This window comes from Larimichthys crocea, unplaced genomic scaffold (genome assembly GCF_000972845.2).
Source record: "Larimichthys crocea isolate SSNF unplaced genomic scaffold, L_crocea_2.0 scaffold82, whole genome shotgun sequence".
NCBI classification, from domain to species: Eukaryota; Metazoa; Chordata; class Actinopteri; family Sciaenidae; genus Larimichthys; species Larimichthys crocea.
In genome coordinates this window covers 397,004-414,694 of record NW_020860793.1, presented here as the reverse complement: position 1 = coordinate 414,694, position 17,691 = coordinate 397,004, and the positions used below count along the sequence as shown (strand labels likewise).

The window sequence follows — 17,691 nt, the reverse complement described above, 5'->3', positions numbered from 1 at the left end:
ATAAAGCTGCATTCAGACATGTAGAATAAAGGACTGTATGAAAAGTAAAGCACCGAAATGATTCACAATGTCTCAAATAGAAAGAAAAATGCAACAAAAGTCAAGTTAATACAGAAATAATTAGTAACCTTTTTGAATAATTAAAAAAAAAGTTCTGTTTTCTTCAGGGTTCAAACAGAGGGAGGAGGGGAGGGGGGCACCTTTTCCAATCCCAATTAGCCCAATTAACCCAATCCAAATCAAAGCAGCCAATCACCGCACCAATCAGCCAATCAATCAAACCAACAAACATTTTTTTTTTCCCTTTCAAATTAATGTTTTTTTTTTTTTTTCTTTCCTCCTCGCAGATTTTCCGCTCTTCAGCTCGGTGCTCGGTGGTGTTAGACGAGAATGTAAGCTAGGTGGCCGCACGAACACATTTATCACACCGAGCCTGTGCCAGACGCACATGGGATCCGTCCTGCGTACCCGGGGATCTTCAGCAACCCGCAGCCGGAGCGGAGGGCACCCACAGCCCCGGTCAGGAGCAGCGCTCACCTCCTTTTTTCTGCTGCCTGGACTCTCTTTGACACACACTAACACACACACACACACACGCATTCTCTGTGAAACACATTTTTTGAGGTGATCTCTCTCTTTTTTTCTTCTTCTTCTTCTCCTCCTGTGAGAGGCTCGCGGAGACACAGCGCGTTATTTATTTATATCGTGTGTGAGCCCTGACAGTCAGCCGCGGCGGACAAACTGCGTCTTTGCGCGGAGAGGTCGGACTTCTTTTTTTTTGTGGCTAAATAAAAAGGGTGGTGGGGGGGTGGTGGGAGAGAAAAACACAGCAAAAAAAAAAAAAAAAAAAACACTCGCGAAAAGACTCCCGTCCTGGTCGCCCCCCCAGTCTTTTTTTATTTCCTGTCAGTTTTTTTCTTCTTCTTGCGATTTATTTCCTGCTGCCAAACCCAGGGAAACCACGGGACTGATCCCCCTTTTTTTTTTTGCTCCGAGGATGAAAGAAAACTAGATTTATGATCGAGGCTTTGAGGGTTGTTTTACTGGATTTATTTCGCTGTGGAGGAAAAAGAGATCCGAGGGAGAGAGCGGAGCTGTGCGCAAAATACAAAAAAAAGAGAAAAGAATAAAATAAAGCCGAGGTCTTCCTCCTCTCTTCTCTTCCTCTCCCTCCCTCTATCTCTCCATCTATCAATCTGTCTACCTATCCTCTCCTGTCCATCTATCTCTCCAATTTGTTTCCATGTTTTTAGGTCCGTGCGATTTTGCTAAAATGCATCATCAACAGCGGATGGCAGCTTTGGGAACAGACAAGGAACTGAGTGACTTACTGGATTTCAGCGCGGTAAGGAGCTTCACCTTTCTTCTTGTTTGTTTATTAAGACATAGAATGAGTAGCATGATGACAGTACAAGCCGTAGAAAATAAAGAGAAACCAAGGCGTCCTGTAGGCTTCATACAGCGACCATGCACTGTTTACATGTTTAACGTAAGAGGCTGTGAGTTGCACGGCACATAACCTGCATATGATAGCCTTCAGTCACTCTGTTCAACTGTTTGCACAAAAACAAAGTTGTGTGTTTATGTAGAGTAACTTGCAGGATATTGTTGTTTTTTTTTTGTAATTTCTTTTTTTTTGTTTCTGTGTGTGTGTGTGCAGAGAATTGTGATGCTGCATTAGTAATTTTGTTGTCTTATAGATGCGAAACAGCGATTTGAAAATGTTCCCAACATCCATGGTAGTATATCTCATTTTAAGTCCTTTTTTTCCTTCCTGTTGTAGTTTCTTTTTGGGTTTTTTTTTCTTTAGGTTTTAGAAAATGTTTCTTTTCTGTGTGAGTTTATGGGCTGCTCTGTGCTCTCTGCACCGGGCTCTGCTGAATATTTCACATGCAAAAGCTTCGATGTTGAATCATGAACCTGCATGACAGACAGACAGACAGGCAGGCAGACAGGCAGACAGGCAGATAGAAAGGAGAGAAATGTGTCACCGCACTTTAAATGTCTGTTAAACTCATGACTCTCTTTAAAAGTTGCGTTTTTATTTGAATTTATCTGTAAAAAAAAAAAAAAAAAAAAAAAGATCAGCCTCAGTGTTGTGAACTTGACGGACAGGAAACAGTGTCCACTCCCCCCCTCCATCACCACCACCCACCCCTCCACTCTCGACCATGTTTTCTCTGCGCCTCTCCGCCTCTGGGAGCAACTTTGGTCTGAAGAGGACGAGAGAGAGAGAGAGGAAAAAATCAGAAACACCCCGAAATGAAGAGAGAGAGAGAGAGACAGAGAGAGAAAAGAGAGGGACTTGCATCAATCACATTATGAGAGCAGAGAGACAGCATGAATAATGATATCAGAAAATATCACAACTATAGGAATGAGGCTGGTGATGCAAATAGAAGAGAGGGAGCCTCTGCAATAATGTAAGTTTGTGCAAGAATGTTAATGCAATAAACAAATCAGATCACAGCTGAGGCCTGCGTACACAACGGGAGGGACTGTTGGAATATCTTTTGAAAATATCACCGGAGAGGAACTATTAACGTGGAATAATATGAGGAGAGCTTAAAAAGAATGAGGCGACACGATGCTGCATGAGATTCTAAAATCGCAGATAAAGGCCCCATAAATGTCTCCCTCAGTCTGTATTGGATTGTTAATGCAATAAACAAATATCATAAAATCGCAGCTGAGGCCTGCAGACACACTGCAAGTGACTCTGTGGGAGCATCATAGAAATATTAGAAAGCTATGACAGAGTTTTTAAATTCATAAGAGGGATAATATCACCTGCACTGTAGTGATTTGTCTATATTATAGAAATACTACAGAGTGTATCCACACACCATAAACATTATCATCTCTGGAATATTATACACAGGAATAGCTAAAGCTATAGGAATATTATAATAATTAAAAATATGTGCTGCTACAAAAAAAAAATGCTAACAATAAGACAATTAAATTCATAATGGAGTACCACAGACATATGTTAATCCATGTGAGAATATTACAGGGATATTTCTAAACTTATAGCCACCGTTTATTGGAAAGAAAGCAGAAAATAGGATTATTAAATGCATTATTGAGACCCATATAGACACAACAGACCTCTGTTGGAATATTAATAACTGTATATTTATATAGCATTAAGCCTGTGTACCATAAATGCAGTGAAAAGCTCGACAGAAATATTGACAAAAAAAACAAAACAATTAAGTCTAATTAAATCAACATAAACTCCTCATTAATGCCACATAAATGCTCTTCTCTTTATAGAAATAACATAGGATTATAATTGTGGACAGACAGACAGACACTCCTCAGGCATATGAGAGGAATATTATTTCTGTGTTTCATATTTTACGGCTTTCCAAAAATGTCAATCAGCCTGTCTTCAATTATATTCCTTGCAAAAAATCTTCAAACAAAGGAGGGCAGCAGCAGCCAGAGTGTGTCTCCTCTCATTATGAACGCGAGCCGGTCGCATTAATTTATGCGATCATCTGTCTCTGCACGCCCACAAGCTGACACCAGCAGCTCAAAGTGCCTCGACTGGGATATCGATAGACCTGCTGATAATCATAATCAGATCTCTCAGCTCGAGAACATTTGTTTTCTCTTTATTTGTCGTAGGGCCGTGAGGGAGATCGAATGCACAAGCAGCCTCATTATCCAACACAGACACTTACAGGCCCCACAGGCTGCGTTAAGAACAACGACAGATCAAGTATTTGTTGTTTCATTCAGGGTTTGATTGACTGACAGAGCGGTCACTTCAAAATAATAAACAGATCATTTCCCTCCAAATCCTCTGAAAGTGTGAAACTCAGAGTGTGTTCATGATCAAACACAGCAACACACACACACGCACAGGCCTGATGTTTATCCAGAGAGTTATCTATCAGGGGGTTGTCAGACGTCTCACTCTGATAACATGAACCGTCCCCCCCATGAAGCTTCACAGTAGCTCGTACAGTAAAACAAGAATCCGTATTCAGCCTCAGTCTCTCTGTCTTAACGTGGGCTTGGTTTTCCTGTAGATGTGTAGAGCAGATGGTAACTAGTTCTGATGATCATCTCATATGTTTGAGTCAGATATGAAGTAGATATGAAGTGTTTCATTCCAAAGAAAACAAAACAATAACCAAAGAGAAAAAAAAAAAAGAGCCGTCCAACATTTGGCAAAAGTGACACTGAATGGAAACACATGTAAGATAAAGACGAGCAGGTGATTTAAGTCATCCTGTTTGTTTCACACAGATGACCTATTGAGGAATTTGATCTCTTTCTGCTTCCAAAAAAAGTTCCCACAGTGTTATGAAAAATGAACTCTTCATATCTGTGTTCAGCTCTGAGCTGTGGGTCTGTGCGATCATTAGGGCTGGGTATCGAACCTTTGTGCACTTTGAGTGCAGACTGAAATGTGTGTGGGCACAAGTCTCACCACCATCAGGGTTGAATTTGATGATTTGGAATTAACAAGCAACCTCACGACTCAACTTTGACTTCAACATCAGTGACCAGTGACTTTAGACTGCAGCTCTTCAAGCGTAACAATGAGTTTGACTGATCAGTTAGATGTTAAATGCGATAAAGTTTATTTAAAGGAAATTTAAATCTTTCAGCACGTTCTGTAAATGTTCTCTTCTGACTGTACCCCACATTCATTCAGGGGTATTAGATTTGGTGACGGGCACAACTTTAGGATGAAACACAAAGCTAAGGACTTGGACCTGGTGTGGGACTTGATGGCATTGATGGCAGTCTGGAATTGGAACCTCACTTGATGTTTCCCTGTATTCACGTTCGACCTGACTTTGGACTTGACTTGGGGTTTACCCCCTGTGAAACTCAAGACTCACCTGTCTTGACGTTGGATATGTTAGTCTTGATTTGGGACTTGTTGGACTTGACGTGGGGTACCATGACCTGGGACTTGACTCAGGACTTGTTGAACTTGATATGGGACTTAACTTGCTTGACTGCATAGGACTTTTTTTCTAGACTTTATCTGTCATGACTTAAGACTAACCTTTGACTTGTCAAACATGACTTGACAGCAAAGATTTGAGACTTCACAAACAGTGAATTCGTCCCAATTCTTGTCAGATTCATAATTTGGTTTAGTTTCTTTTGAATCAAATAGTTCCCGATTTCAATCAAAATCTCTCCAAATTTAGGCTGCAACATATTCGAGCAAACGTCTTAAAATTGAACATGAAATCCAGATTTATATTTCTTTAACTAAGATAAAGAAAATAATATATCATTTTGGCATTAGTACCAAAACAAAATGGAGTGGAACCCAGCCCCAGTGATGACAGACCCTTTTTGTTTTCCTGGTAAATATCCACAAAGAGTTTCCCTCCAAAACAAGAGATCTACTATTTTGAAAGCAGAAATAAAAACTCTGATAAATCTGATGATATTTTCTGACATGACTGTAATGTGAGCTGAATCTGACAGCAGCATTTTTTGCAGCCAAACGTTGTTTTGGAATGAAGCTTTTCATGTGTAGCTGCAGTGATGTTTCTGTAGAGATGTGTCTTGCTGTCTGCAGTGTCAGTGCTCTCGGAGGTAATGTGCGCTCTGTTTGTCTTGTAGATGTTTTCCCCTCCTGTTAGCAGTGGAAAGAACGGGCCAACCTCCCTGGGGAGCGGACATTTCTCCGGCTCAAGTACGTCAGCCTTTTTCTTTTTTTTTCTTCTCCTCCTCCTCCTTCTTCTTCTTCCTCTTCTTCTCCTTCCTTCTCTCAGCCTCCTCCTCTCCTTCCTTTTACACCTGCTCGCTGCTGCTTCGCTTGCTGTTTGATTTTTCCTGTGTTGGTAACCATGTTCTGTACATGCAGATGCAGTTTTTTGGCGGTTTGATGCTGTTTTGCTTCGTGGATCACTTTTTATTTTGAGAAGAGTTGGAAAAAATTGCAGGATTTCTTTTTAATAACTTGCTCATATATTATTTAAATAATCTGGTTGGTGCTGTTGTGGAGCTGGTTGATGTTTTCTGTCCCAATATTTTGCTTAAAACGTCACATTGTTCTTAGATGTGGTTAATTATATGACTTTGATTACTACTTATTATTTTAGAAACACACAGAATTTCCCATATCATCTGGACATTGTAGTTTTTAGGAAATGCTGCATTTATTTGGGACTATTTGACAAGAGGTTGATTTGTCTCCGTATGTGACTGTGTGGTGTCACAGTTGATGACACGTGGATGGTCTGGTGATGTTTTCAGGTGATTTTTCATGTTTCTTTATTTGGGGGTCAACACGTTGTTTTTCAGCTGCTCAAGTTCATTCCTGAAGGAGACTTCCTGTTTTTCTGATTTGCTGCTCTCATTCTTTCCTGCCTGTGTGTGTGTGTGTGTGTGTGTGTGTGTGTGTGTGTGTGTTGTGGATATCAGTGCACTGTGTTTTTCTACACAGTGATGTTGTTGGTGTAGAACAGGCACTTGTTGTGGTGAGGCCTGGTGGCTTTGAGATGTTGTGGGTATGGAGTGTCTGAATGTGAAGGTTCACTCAGTTATTTTATTTCTAAATGTGATCATTCAATCAGTCAATGACTTAATCATTGGTATGTTTATTTATGTGTGTCTTTCATTATTTCAGCAGTGATGTAATTTAACTAAACATCTACTCAAATACTGTACAAATTTGAGGTACTTGTACTTCGTCCACAGGGAAATGTTGGAATCATATGACAACTTTTGCATAAAACACACAGAGCTTAGAGTTTTGTTCTTTTGCCAATCTTTTCGTTAGTCGATATTTTTCTGTTTCCTGGATTTGCTGTTTTTCCTTTTAATAATTTGAATTATTTTTATTTATTTGTATTAATGTTGAGGTTTGGACTGTTGGTTGCACAAAACAAACATTGCGTAGGCGTCACTTTGGACTTCGGAGATATTGTTACAGCATTTCTTACAATTTTCTGATAATTTACAAATGTAAAGAATACAAATGGATCAGTTCATGGAGAAAATGACCATCAAATGAATCAAGATTAAAAACAAGTATTCATTACATTTAAATGACGTTTAGTCATTTCATAGAAAGCGACTTACAAAAAGGGAAACACTCAAGGTACAATGCAACAAGGACATGTTAGTGTTAATGTGGTAGGCACTGTGACAGTTGTAGAGGGGGATAGATTTAACATGTCCAGTTGTTGGTAGTGTTGGAGAGGAGGTCCTCTCTGAACAGCTGGGTCTTCAGGAGGTTTTTGAAGGTGGAGAGGGACGCCCCTGATCTTGTCGGAACTGGTAGGACGTTCCACCAATGAGGAACAACAGACGAGAAAAGTTTGGATCTCCTTGAGCGCGGTGGCAAAGCCAAGCGTCGTTCATAGGTGAAGCACAACGGTCGTGGCATCACGACTTTTCCTAAAGTAAAGGATCTTCATCCACCACTCTGCATCAGTGATGGAATAAACTAGTTGGTTATGTGTCATTCATTCATCCGGTCAGTCACTTAGCGAGTGGGTGAGTGATGAGTTAGTTTAAATTCAGTTTCCTTCACTCATTCATTCATGCTTCTATCCAGTCAGGCACGTACTGTATTAGTGTGGGAGTTGGAAAAGGCGCTTCATGTGTCAGTCAGCACTTCTTTCACTAATACACTGAGCCATTCATTCGTTCACCCATCCATCCATCCAGTCAGCCTGGACGCCACTGAGTGAGTTCATTAGCGAAAGAGTCCGTCAGTGTGTAATTACTCGGTGTGTTAGTGAGTGACTCAGTCAGTCATTTAGGCCACGTTCAGGATGACTGTGGCCCTGTGTGTAAAAAATAAAAAATGTGAATGAGGCCAGTTCGGTGATGCAGTAGGTGCGAACGGCACGGACTCTGCAAAAAACCTGCAGGGTCACCCAGCGGGAACGTTGAACCTGGTTCAGCCTTGCCCAACACAGATCTGGTGGATTTATACGTTCAACCTCACGACAGAACACTCCTCTGTTAGCGTTCTAAACTGCTGTGAGGTGTTTTGGTGTCTGTCTGTACGCTTGCTCACTGAATTAGTCAATCAGTGAGTTGTGAAAAAAGTTGGCGAGGTATGTTTATGTGTGTCTGTGTGCAGATGTGTTAATAAATCAGCTGAGTGGTTCCACTTTGAAAAAAAGTCTGTAAATCTTTGATCATGAAGTGATGAGGCAATGTCACAACAATGCATCCTGACGGGTCTGTTACAGAGCGATCACAGAAAGAGAGAAAACTCCTGGCTGATCAGTGGCTCTCAAACTTTTTCTGGCCTCTTCAGGAGCCAAAAAAATAACATCTCTCCTGCCCTAATCCAATACATTTTTGTCAGTCATTAACAGTGACAGGAGAGGCAACTAATAAAAATGGATTCAAGTAGATTTTTTGTGAAAAACAGGTCAACAGAGCAGAATTTCAAATGTGCTTCACTAAATATTTTGCTCCTGGTCTGTCATGCTCCACCTGCAGCAGCTCTATGTTCCACCATTGGGGCCCTCCCCACAGTTTGAGAACCGCCGATCTAGCTGAAGATGATCATATGTGTTGTCGTCGCTTGACAGATTCATGCTCCTGCTGTCTCTATGATGGGATGTACAGTTCTATGTTTGACCTCTCTGCTGTGCTCATACATCAGGTTCTGTGTTGTGCTGCGTTCCCTCGTATATTTTATTCTACCACGTGTCATGTAACGTCCTCAGTCCGTACAAGATGAGCTCAGCCTCCGTCCCCCAGAGCTGGACAATACTTTCTTTTTAAGAATCTTCCTCCTGGAAGCTTTTCACAGACAGCAGCCGGGTCGTTTGTGTTGCTCCCGCTTGTGTTATTTGCCTGTAAACGGCGTTCGGAAGCCATTTTGTTTTTTGGCTGGAACTCAGAGAGATGTCGAGCCGTCTTCTTTGTTTACTGCTTCGTTGTGTGGTTGTTGTTGTTTGTGCTCTGCGGTTTTCGCCGCTGTTATTTGCTTCCGTGCCGTGCATACAAATGCGAGGAAGGGGCCGACAAATGTTCCGATTTTGGGGAGAAAAAAAAAAAAAAGAGGCCGGCTCAATTTTTGTAGAATTTGTAGCGGTTGTTAGGCCTCGCTTTGCTGCTTAGATGTGTATCTTCATTTTGAGATTGTTTTTTTTCTTTTTTTTCGCTTTTGATACAGGAACACACACTGGTGTCACACGCGTGCACTCTTCCCTGTACACAAACGCACACTCGTGCACACACATCTAAACACCCACATGTACGAGATGCAACACACACACACACGCGCGCACACACTCTGCGCTCACCCCTGCTGTGGCTTTCTGCAGGCCTCTGCATTTTGATGAGCCCGGCGCTGTTTGTGAATGCAGCTAATTAGAACTCTATAGACCTACACAACCATGAGAGCAGTGGTTTCAAAAGGCTGGGGCGAGGCCAGAGGCTGGGACGCGCCGACACTGAACCGGGTCCATGCAGGTTCAGGTTTACCGTCACATCTTTGGTTTTAGATATCAGAGAAGTTGAAGGTGTATTTAAAGATGGAACTTTACATTCTCGTTCACTCCTGTCAAGTTCTAACTGTATTATCTTATCAGCTGATATGAATTGATTTGACATTTAAAAAACTGCAGCAGCATTGTCTTAATGGCAGAAAATGTTTTTGTTCTAGCAGCATGTCATTGGTGTTTTTATCCCGGTGGGTTTGAGAAAGATTTGTGACCTTAACAGGTTACAAATGATGTCTGTCAAAGGAGGAGCAGCCAACCAAAACTTTTCAGAATTTCTTCACCAGATTTGGTTGAATGGTTAAAATATGGCATAAAAACAGAACATAACAGTTCTAAAATGATTATTGTATGCTTTTATGAGCTGCCATTGAAGAGAAGTGAACCAGGTTCTTTTATATGAAGTCATGTAGCTGTGCTTGTGTCTTTGATTGTAGCTTCATATGTCATGTGTGCTGTATAATGTTACAGCAGACTGATAGTTGATATGCAATATTTTGATGTAAACATAAAAAGAAGGTTTATACCTGCAGCTGCATTACAACCTCATTTGTACCGGAAGAGACAGTGGACCAGGACTTAGTAACCTACTGTATGCTAAAGAAAGATGTTGAGGAAGTTTTTCCTTGCCACTGTCGCCAAGTACTTGCTCATGGTGGGAATTGTTGAGTCTCTGTAAATAAGCTATGGTCTAGAGCTGCTCTATATGGAAAGTGTCATGAGATTTGGGTCTATATTAATAAAATTGAATTGAATTAAAATGTAATCAACAGACTTTGGACTATACCTAATTCTGCAGGTAAAAATAGTTTTGGTAACATTTGGCGGTTTGGAGGAAAATAATCAGAGGATGGTAATGCAACGATGACATCAACCAATCACATTCTAAAATAGCCGTCAGGCTCTCTGTACATGCTGACTGACAGTTAGCTAACATCACCTTATCTGCTCTCTGAAAGCTGTAACATCATAATCTGAATCTACATTTCGTCATTCACATTCACGTCCAAATGTTTCCCATTTCAGTCATATCCCAACACATTTACTGACATTTATTGATAATGTAAAAAACGGCCCTCACGTCACTTCATCTAACAGAAATGAAATCAAATTGAAATTAGTCAACACGTACACCCCTGGCACCAAGTTTAGTAGTTTTTATGTTTGGGTGAGGCGCAAAACTTGGTTTATCATCAAGATAAGGTAAAATGTGAACGTTAACGTTCACCAGAGCGACAAACGTCAGATCTGTGTGGAATGATGAGGAGACTCTAACCTTTCTCATAGTCATACATGAAACAAACAGAAATGTCATATTTGGATCATAACTACTGTTTTACTTTTAGTTTTATAGTTACTTTCTCTTACTCTTTTAAATATATTGTCAATGGTTTAATGGCATCCGAGTGGAGAGTTAGTGCCTCCAACTGTTTGTGTTGATACACTCCTAATATTAGAACCACTGTGGCTGGAAGGATTTTCTTTTGTAAAGTTTTATTTGTTGTAAATTTAAACATGGATTGAACCCAAATGTCAGTTTATTGACATTAAAAAAAGCTCCCATCTGTTTTCTACAAGGGAAGATTTAACATGTAATTTGTATAATATGATTATAGTGAGATTTGATACCTGGTGCTACACACTCCGGCACATTCATTTCCATCCTAACATTTAATCTTCTATATTAACTGAGGCCACAACGTTGAGAATCCCAAACAGAAAGAATACAGTTTGTACCCCAATGCGCCGGAAAATAGGTGGAGGTTGCTAAACACGGGGCTAAAGACGACAACATCAGCAGCAAAATTAGGACATAAAGGAGACAAGAGGCTGGATGAAAGCAGCAAACACTGTGTGTGTTGTGTAAAAATAACATGTCAGTCACGCAGAGAGGCAGAGGAATAAAAACAGCTTTTAGGATTTGGTTTATCTGATGCGTTTGAGGATAAGGAATGACAGGTTTTTTTTTCCAAACATGTCTCATGCAGAGGTTGAATTTTCGAAATGACAAGCTTCACACAATGCTGTGAATAAATTTCAGTTCTTGAAGCTCTCTCCTCATTCGATATAAGTCCTTGTATTTTTGGCGATAAATTCACCTTAAAACACAAAAAAGCATCTAAACATAAACGCCACACAATCCCCACGAGTCCCGGCTGACACGCTCAGCCCACGGTCATCGCCAACCAGGAAGTGGATTAGGCATTTTAATTATTGGGAGATTTCGCCGTTGTTGTTGTTTATTTTGGGATCATCCCTGGAAAGATAATGCACACTTCAAACTCTGTGTGTGTTTCTAATCTCCTCCTGGATGAAGCCGTTCAGCAAGCGGCTTCACTCTGCCTGTCAAAACCGCTGCCACCGCTACTCGTCTATTTCAGGCCTTGGCTGGTTTTGGTGTTTTTCCCTTCTTTTTTTTTTTTAACCCTGTTTTAACCTCTCAGATCCGCTGTTTGTCTCCCTGTCAGTGGTGTTGGAAGAGGCCTGAGGTGTGTGTGTGTGTGACAGAGAGAGTGTAAATGCGTACGTTCAGAGGAGAATGAGTGCTGAAAATGTGTGTCTGAGAGATTTGAAGAGATTTTAAATATGTGTGTGTGTGTGTGTGTGTGTGTGTGTGCAGTTGGGAGCAAGAAGGTGATGGGAAGGGAGCTTTGGGGGCAGGAGGGCAAACCATCATCCCTGTTACCATGGAACATACAGTTGGCAACGAGAGACAGAGGAAATGTTTCCTCGAGTGTCAGCAGAAAGGAACAAAGAAAAGGAGATAGGAAGAAAGGAAGGAAAGGTAAGAAGGAGAGGAGAAGAAAGAAAGAAAGAAAGAAAGAAAGAAAGAAAGAAAGAAAGAAAAGTAAGAAGGAAGCAAGGGAATAGTGAGGGAGGGGAAAGGAGGGAGGGAAAAGAGACAAAGTAAGAAGGAACTAGTGAAGGAAGAAAGGAAGGAAGTTAAGAGGAAAGGGTAAATTCATTGGAAGAAGAAAGGAAATGAAGGAAGGAGGGATGGAAAGGAAATACCAGAGCTTTGGTGTCCTACAAAGACTTTGGACTTGGACTTTGCAAAGCCCGAATCCTCCTCTGAGCTCATCAACTTCCTGAAACAGCTGCTCACACGGGAGTACATATTGTTGGGGACTATTTTCAGTGGCGGATACTCGACACTTGTCAGTAGACTTACACTTGTAATTGGACCCAAACACCTCAGAAACTCTCTTTCTAGAGACTTAGTTACTTTAGATGGGATCACCCTGGCCTCCAGCTCCACTGTAAAGAATCTTGGAGTTGTTTTTGATCAGGATTTGTCCTTTAACGTCCACATAAAACAAATTTCGAGGACTGCATTCTTCCACTTACGTAACATCGCTAAAATCAGACGCATTGTCTCTCAGGCGGATGCAGAAAAACTAGTCCACGCATTTGTTACTTCAAGGCTGGACTATTGTAACTCTTTGTTATCAGGCTGCTCCAATAAGTCTCTTAGAACTTTGCAGTTAATTCAGAATGCTGCTGCACGTGTTCTGACAGGAACCAAGATCAGAGATCACATCTCTCCCATTTTGGCTTCCTTGCATTGGCTACCTATTAAATCTAGAATAGAATTTAAAATTCTTCTCCTTACTTACAAAGCTCTTCATGGTCAGGCACCATCTTATCTAAAAGAGCTCATAATACCTTATTACCCCTCTAGAACACTGCGCTCTCAGGACGCTGGGTTCCTTGTGGTTCCTATAGTTTCCAAAAGTAGATTGGGAGCCAGAGCTTTCAGCTATCAGGCTCCTCTTCTGTGGAACAAACTACCTTTCTGGGTTCGGGAGGCAGACACGGTCAACACCTTTAAGAATAGACTTAAGACTTTCCTTTTTGATAAAGCCTATAGTTAGGGCTGGCTCAGGTCATCCCTTAGTTATGCTGCCATAGGATTACACTGCCGGGGGACCCCACCGAGGGTTATGCCTAGCCAGGCACGGTATTGGTTGAAGATGTACACATCTCCCTTACCGAAAACTCTCTCTCTCTCTCTCTCTCTCTATCTCTCTATCTCTCTATATCTTTTCTCTCTCTCTCTCTCTCTCTCTCTCTCTATATAAATATATATATATATATATATATATATAATATATATATATATATATATATATATCTCTCTATATTTCTCTATATCTCACTCTCTCTCTATATATATATCTATATCTCTATATCTCTCCATATCTCTCCATATCTCTCCATATCTCTCCATCTGTGGACATGTCTCATTAATGCATGTTACTAACCAAACTTCCCCGGAGTTTCTGTGCTCTGTCGTCCAGCAGGTTCTCGTGGATCGTGGCTGCTGCTGTGATCCTGCATGACGCCCACTACATATATTATTACTGTCATTATTACTACCATATCTATTACTGTAATCATTTTTATCATTCATTATAATTCATTGTCATTTTATCAGTCATTGTACAATATGTTTGTGTTGATTTGTCCTGTACACGTGACATCCATTGCACGTCTGTCCGTCCTGGGAGAGGGATCCCTCCTCTGTGGCTCTTCCTGAGGTTTCTTCCACATTTTTTCCCTGTTAAAAGGGTTTTTGTGGGCAAGTTTTTCCTCACTCGAACCGAGGGTCTAAGGACAGAGGGTGTCACTCCCTGTACAGATTGTAAAGCCCTCTGAGGCAAATGTACTTTGTGACTTTGGGCTATACAAATAAAATTGATTTGATTTGATTTGATGCGTTCATTGTTGGTTTCTGTGTGGGATTCATTGACGATAAGAACAAATCCAAAATATGAGCATGAGGATTTTAAAAACATCAACTCTCTGGGAGACAATCAGAAAATCAATCAGCTTTATCCTGTTTTACATAATTTCTGTCCAACCTTCCACCTCTTCCTCTTCTCCTTTTTCTTGTCAAAGCCAAACAGGAAAAACACAGCAGCGCTGTCGCCTCTGCCAGCGAGCTTCACGCATTAGCAGAGAAATTTGGGCAAGGATAGATACAGCCCCGATGGCATGCCTGATTTTTGTTCCTCTAATTGGCATAGCTTATTAAGTCACAGTTCACAGCGGAGAAAAAAGGGGGTTGCTTTAATAATATCCCCTCTCCCATTTGATTTGATGCACTTGTACCGAGACAGATAACGCGCTTCAACGCAGCAAGCGACGCCCCCACCGCCACCCTCTTGTCTCTTTCCAGTCAAATCTGCCTCCGTTACGCCTGTCACTCAAAAAACACCCCGGCTGATCGCTTTAAAAATAGAGATGGAGAGCAGGATCCAGTCGCTTAATACCTCACCCTCCCACCTCTATGCCTTTGAGGCTGTTAAATTGTCTCGTTTCCCCGGCAAGGGGATGCAGAACGACTCACAAAAACACCCAACCATGCTCTTAATTGTGGTGCGGATTAGGGATTAATAGGCGTTTTTAGCCATAATGGCAAATATTATTAGCCCCATTTGCTTTTCTAATGCTAATAATGACTCTGCTAATAATGGCAGTGATTTCAAGGTTAGCGTCTGTGAGAACTCTGCATGGATTTGTGTTTTCTTTTTTTTTTTTAAAGCTCAAGAGATTGACGTGCCGCTTGCTTCGACGGGCCGGCTCGCTACCGAGTCGGCGCTCCATATGTTTTCCCCAAAGACGATGCTGAGATGTGCTGAGCTGGGCTGAGCTGTTAAGTTTAGATTAGTTTATATTTTCTTAGTTTGGTCTCTTCTTTGATTTGAGTTGTTTAGTTTGGCTTGTTAACTCTTTATTGTGGTTGGTTTTTAGTGTTTTAGGTTTTACTCTGAGCAGAGTAAACCCCTTGTTTGTGGACCTGCTTTGCATTTAACTTGATTGGTGGTTCAGGTTTCAGGTTTTAGTTGCGTCTCATGTTCTTCAACAAATTTACAATTAATCAAATTAGCAGAATCAAGCTGACACAATGATGGGACCTTTGGCCTCCTTGGAATCTGACATCCCAGGTGCAGACCCAGCAAATCCAGACGCAAGTTTGAGTTCAGCTTGAGTTTGTTTCAACAGATCTGTCCTTGAATTTTAAAAAAGTTTTATGAGGTGAGATCTCCGTAGTTTACTGTACTATAGCCTTTAATCTGTTGACGTTTAGCTTGTTTTAATTATACCTCCCAGCAGTGTGGCAGTCACGACCAACTAAACCGAGACCAAGTCAAGTCCAAGACAAGACATTGTACTTAGGCAACTAATGTTAATGAAAACTCTTTGGGTGAAGCTTGGTTGTTGCATCGCCTTGAAGTATTTACGAGCCGCTGTGTGTTCTTTTGGACGCTGTGCTGTAGATGAAGTCTTTGTAATTTAGGAAACCAAATTTGAAATCTGAAGATGAACAAATAATTCATACAATGCACAGGCAATGAAGTGATATTCCAGTAGATTTGGTCTTTACTGGTCAGTTCTCTTTGTCTAAGCGCAAGACAAAACAAAAGTAAAAATGCAGTCGATTCCCAGACGAGACCAAGGCATTAAAAAGTCATCCCAGTAATCTTGGTTTTAGTAATTTGCAGGTTTAAAGTTTGCCCAATTTGGTTTGAAAGGTTCAGACGTGTCAAATCTAAATTTAAATTTAAGCTTTGTCTCTCTAGGGTTGATGACAGTTGATGTCTGTGTTTTGCTCTGAAGCACTTTGCAATAAGTTGACTGCATGTCAACAGGCAGCCAATGTTTAATTGCTGGTCTTCATCTGCGTTTGGCTGGAGTCAGAAGTGAAGCATCTGTTGTACACCTGCAGCAGGTTACCTGTCAGATTTGTATGTTCAAAGAACAGTATAAACCAATCATTAAATGTGGAGAGCGGTTAGGAAGACGGACAGCAAAATGACACAGAGGAAGAGGTTTCTATTTCTTTTAATAGCTTGAATATGAACAAAGTTCATATCAACTCATTTTCTACACATTTTATGAAAACTTGACTTTCACCTCATTATTCAACCTGTCTTCACTGTGCATAGAGTGAAGTATGTGTTGTAATAATGTTATTTCCAGTTGACATATTGTAGAGGACGTGGTAGCGGTTACTAGGAGCAGTGAACTGTTTCTGTTGATTAAATATATCCCAATTTAAGACTTGTTGTTTCTGTCGGCCTAAACCAAACTGCACAGCTGTGTTCATCTCATCCACACTCTCCTGCCACTGAAACAGGAAGATGACATAGCCTTTTTAATTCTGCATACAAAGCCATTATTGGCTTGATTGCAACAATCGATCATAACTGGATGAGAAATCAAAGATGTGGGGAGAGAGGTTTGCAACCAGGCTGCGTTGCAATGCTCACTAACCATAGCTGACTACCATTGATCATAGATAGCCTACAGAAAAGAAAGGTAAAGAAAGATGGCCTGACCTGGGCAGTGTCATTTTGTTTTTGTGGTTGCTTTTTACTGGCAAACTGTGAAGTCAAGAATGATTTCATGATTGCAGACACAGCCTTTGTTTAGTTGTCCTTGTAAAAGAGTTCAACTGACATCTGCCAGCCATCACAAACCAGTATCTTTAGCCACGGTGATATGGTTCCTTCATGGAGGGTTCTTTTTTCTCTGTTCATTAGAAAGTTTAAATGAGTTTGTAAGTAAAGTAAAGCAACGATTTTGATTTCTTTGTCTTTGCTTACAATGCTCCACCATTGCTAGCATTAATCTAGCTTTTAATTATCCATGCTAGTGGCTAGCTAGCTTTAGCGATGGAACAGTCAGTCAGCTGGTCTACTTCTTTGGTCCAGACAATGACATTTGGTCTAGATCAGGGGTCGGCAAATAAGTTTGGACCCAGGCCAATTTTTTTTCTGACAATTCCATCGCGGGCCATGACCATGCTTTGCGGGGGGGATTCATTTGCTTCTATGTGCTGTTATTACACCCACTGCGTCTGTCATGAAACAGGCAACCTGCCCTAGCAACCTGCCGTAACTAATGTATACAGCAGCGCAGATCTGCAGCTGATGTGCATTCACATTCATATTTTAGGCTATTTGATATTTGAGCCGACCTTGTTTGGTTTTGTTTTTTTTCATTTAATGAAACACATTTGTTCACGTTGTCCGTTACAAGAGGGACACAGGACACTTTTATTTTCCACAGGTTACAGCGCACGCACGTGCCAATTAGTGTTCCAACCTATGCGTCAAGTAAAGAGGCTGCGAGGATGTTCTGGCTGCTGTTTTGTCACGTTACTTATCAGCTACTTTTCAATAAATGTTGTGAAATCTGTGAAATTGTTGTTTTTTGACAG

At 41.0% G+C, this 17,691-nt stretch overlaps 1 protein-coding gene across 8 annotated transcripts in view; it reads left to right on the top strand.

The window, feature by feature from the left end:
* Positions 1-340: 340 nt before the first annotated feature.
* tcf4 (transcription factor 4) overlaps positions 341-17,691 on the top strand; it is a 217,649-nt gene continuing 200,298 nt past the window's right edge. For 2 of the 8 annotated variants that reach the window (XM_019276200.2, XM_019276206.2), the window contains exons 1-3: positions 343-1,345; positions 1,701-1,739; positions 5,608-5,680. In XM_019276200.2, coding sequence (XP_019131745.1) covers positions 1,244-1,345; positions 1,701-1,739; positions 5,608-5,680 — 214 coding nt within the window. In that variant the 5' untranslated portion in view covers positions 343-1,243. Of the gene's footprint in view, positions 1,346-1,700; positions 1,740-5,607; positions 5,681-17,691 lie in introns of all 8 variants that reach the window. The other 6 variants (XM_019276203.2, XM_019276202.2, XM_019276205.2 and 3 more) reach the window with 6 other exon arrangements.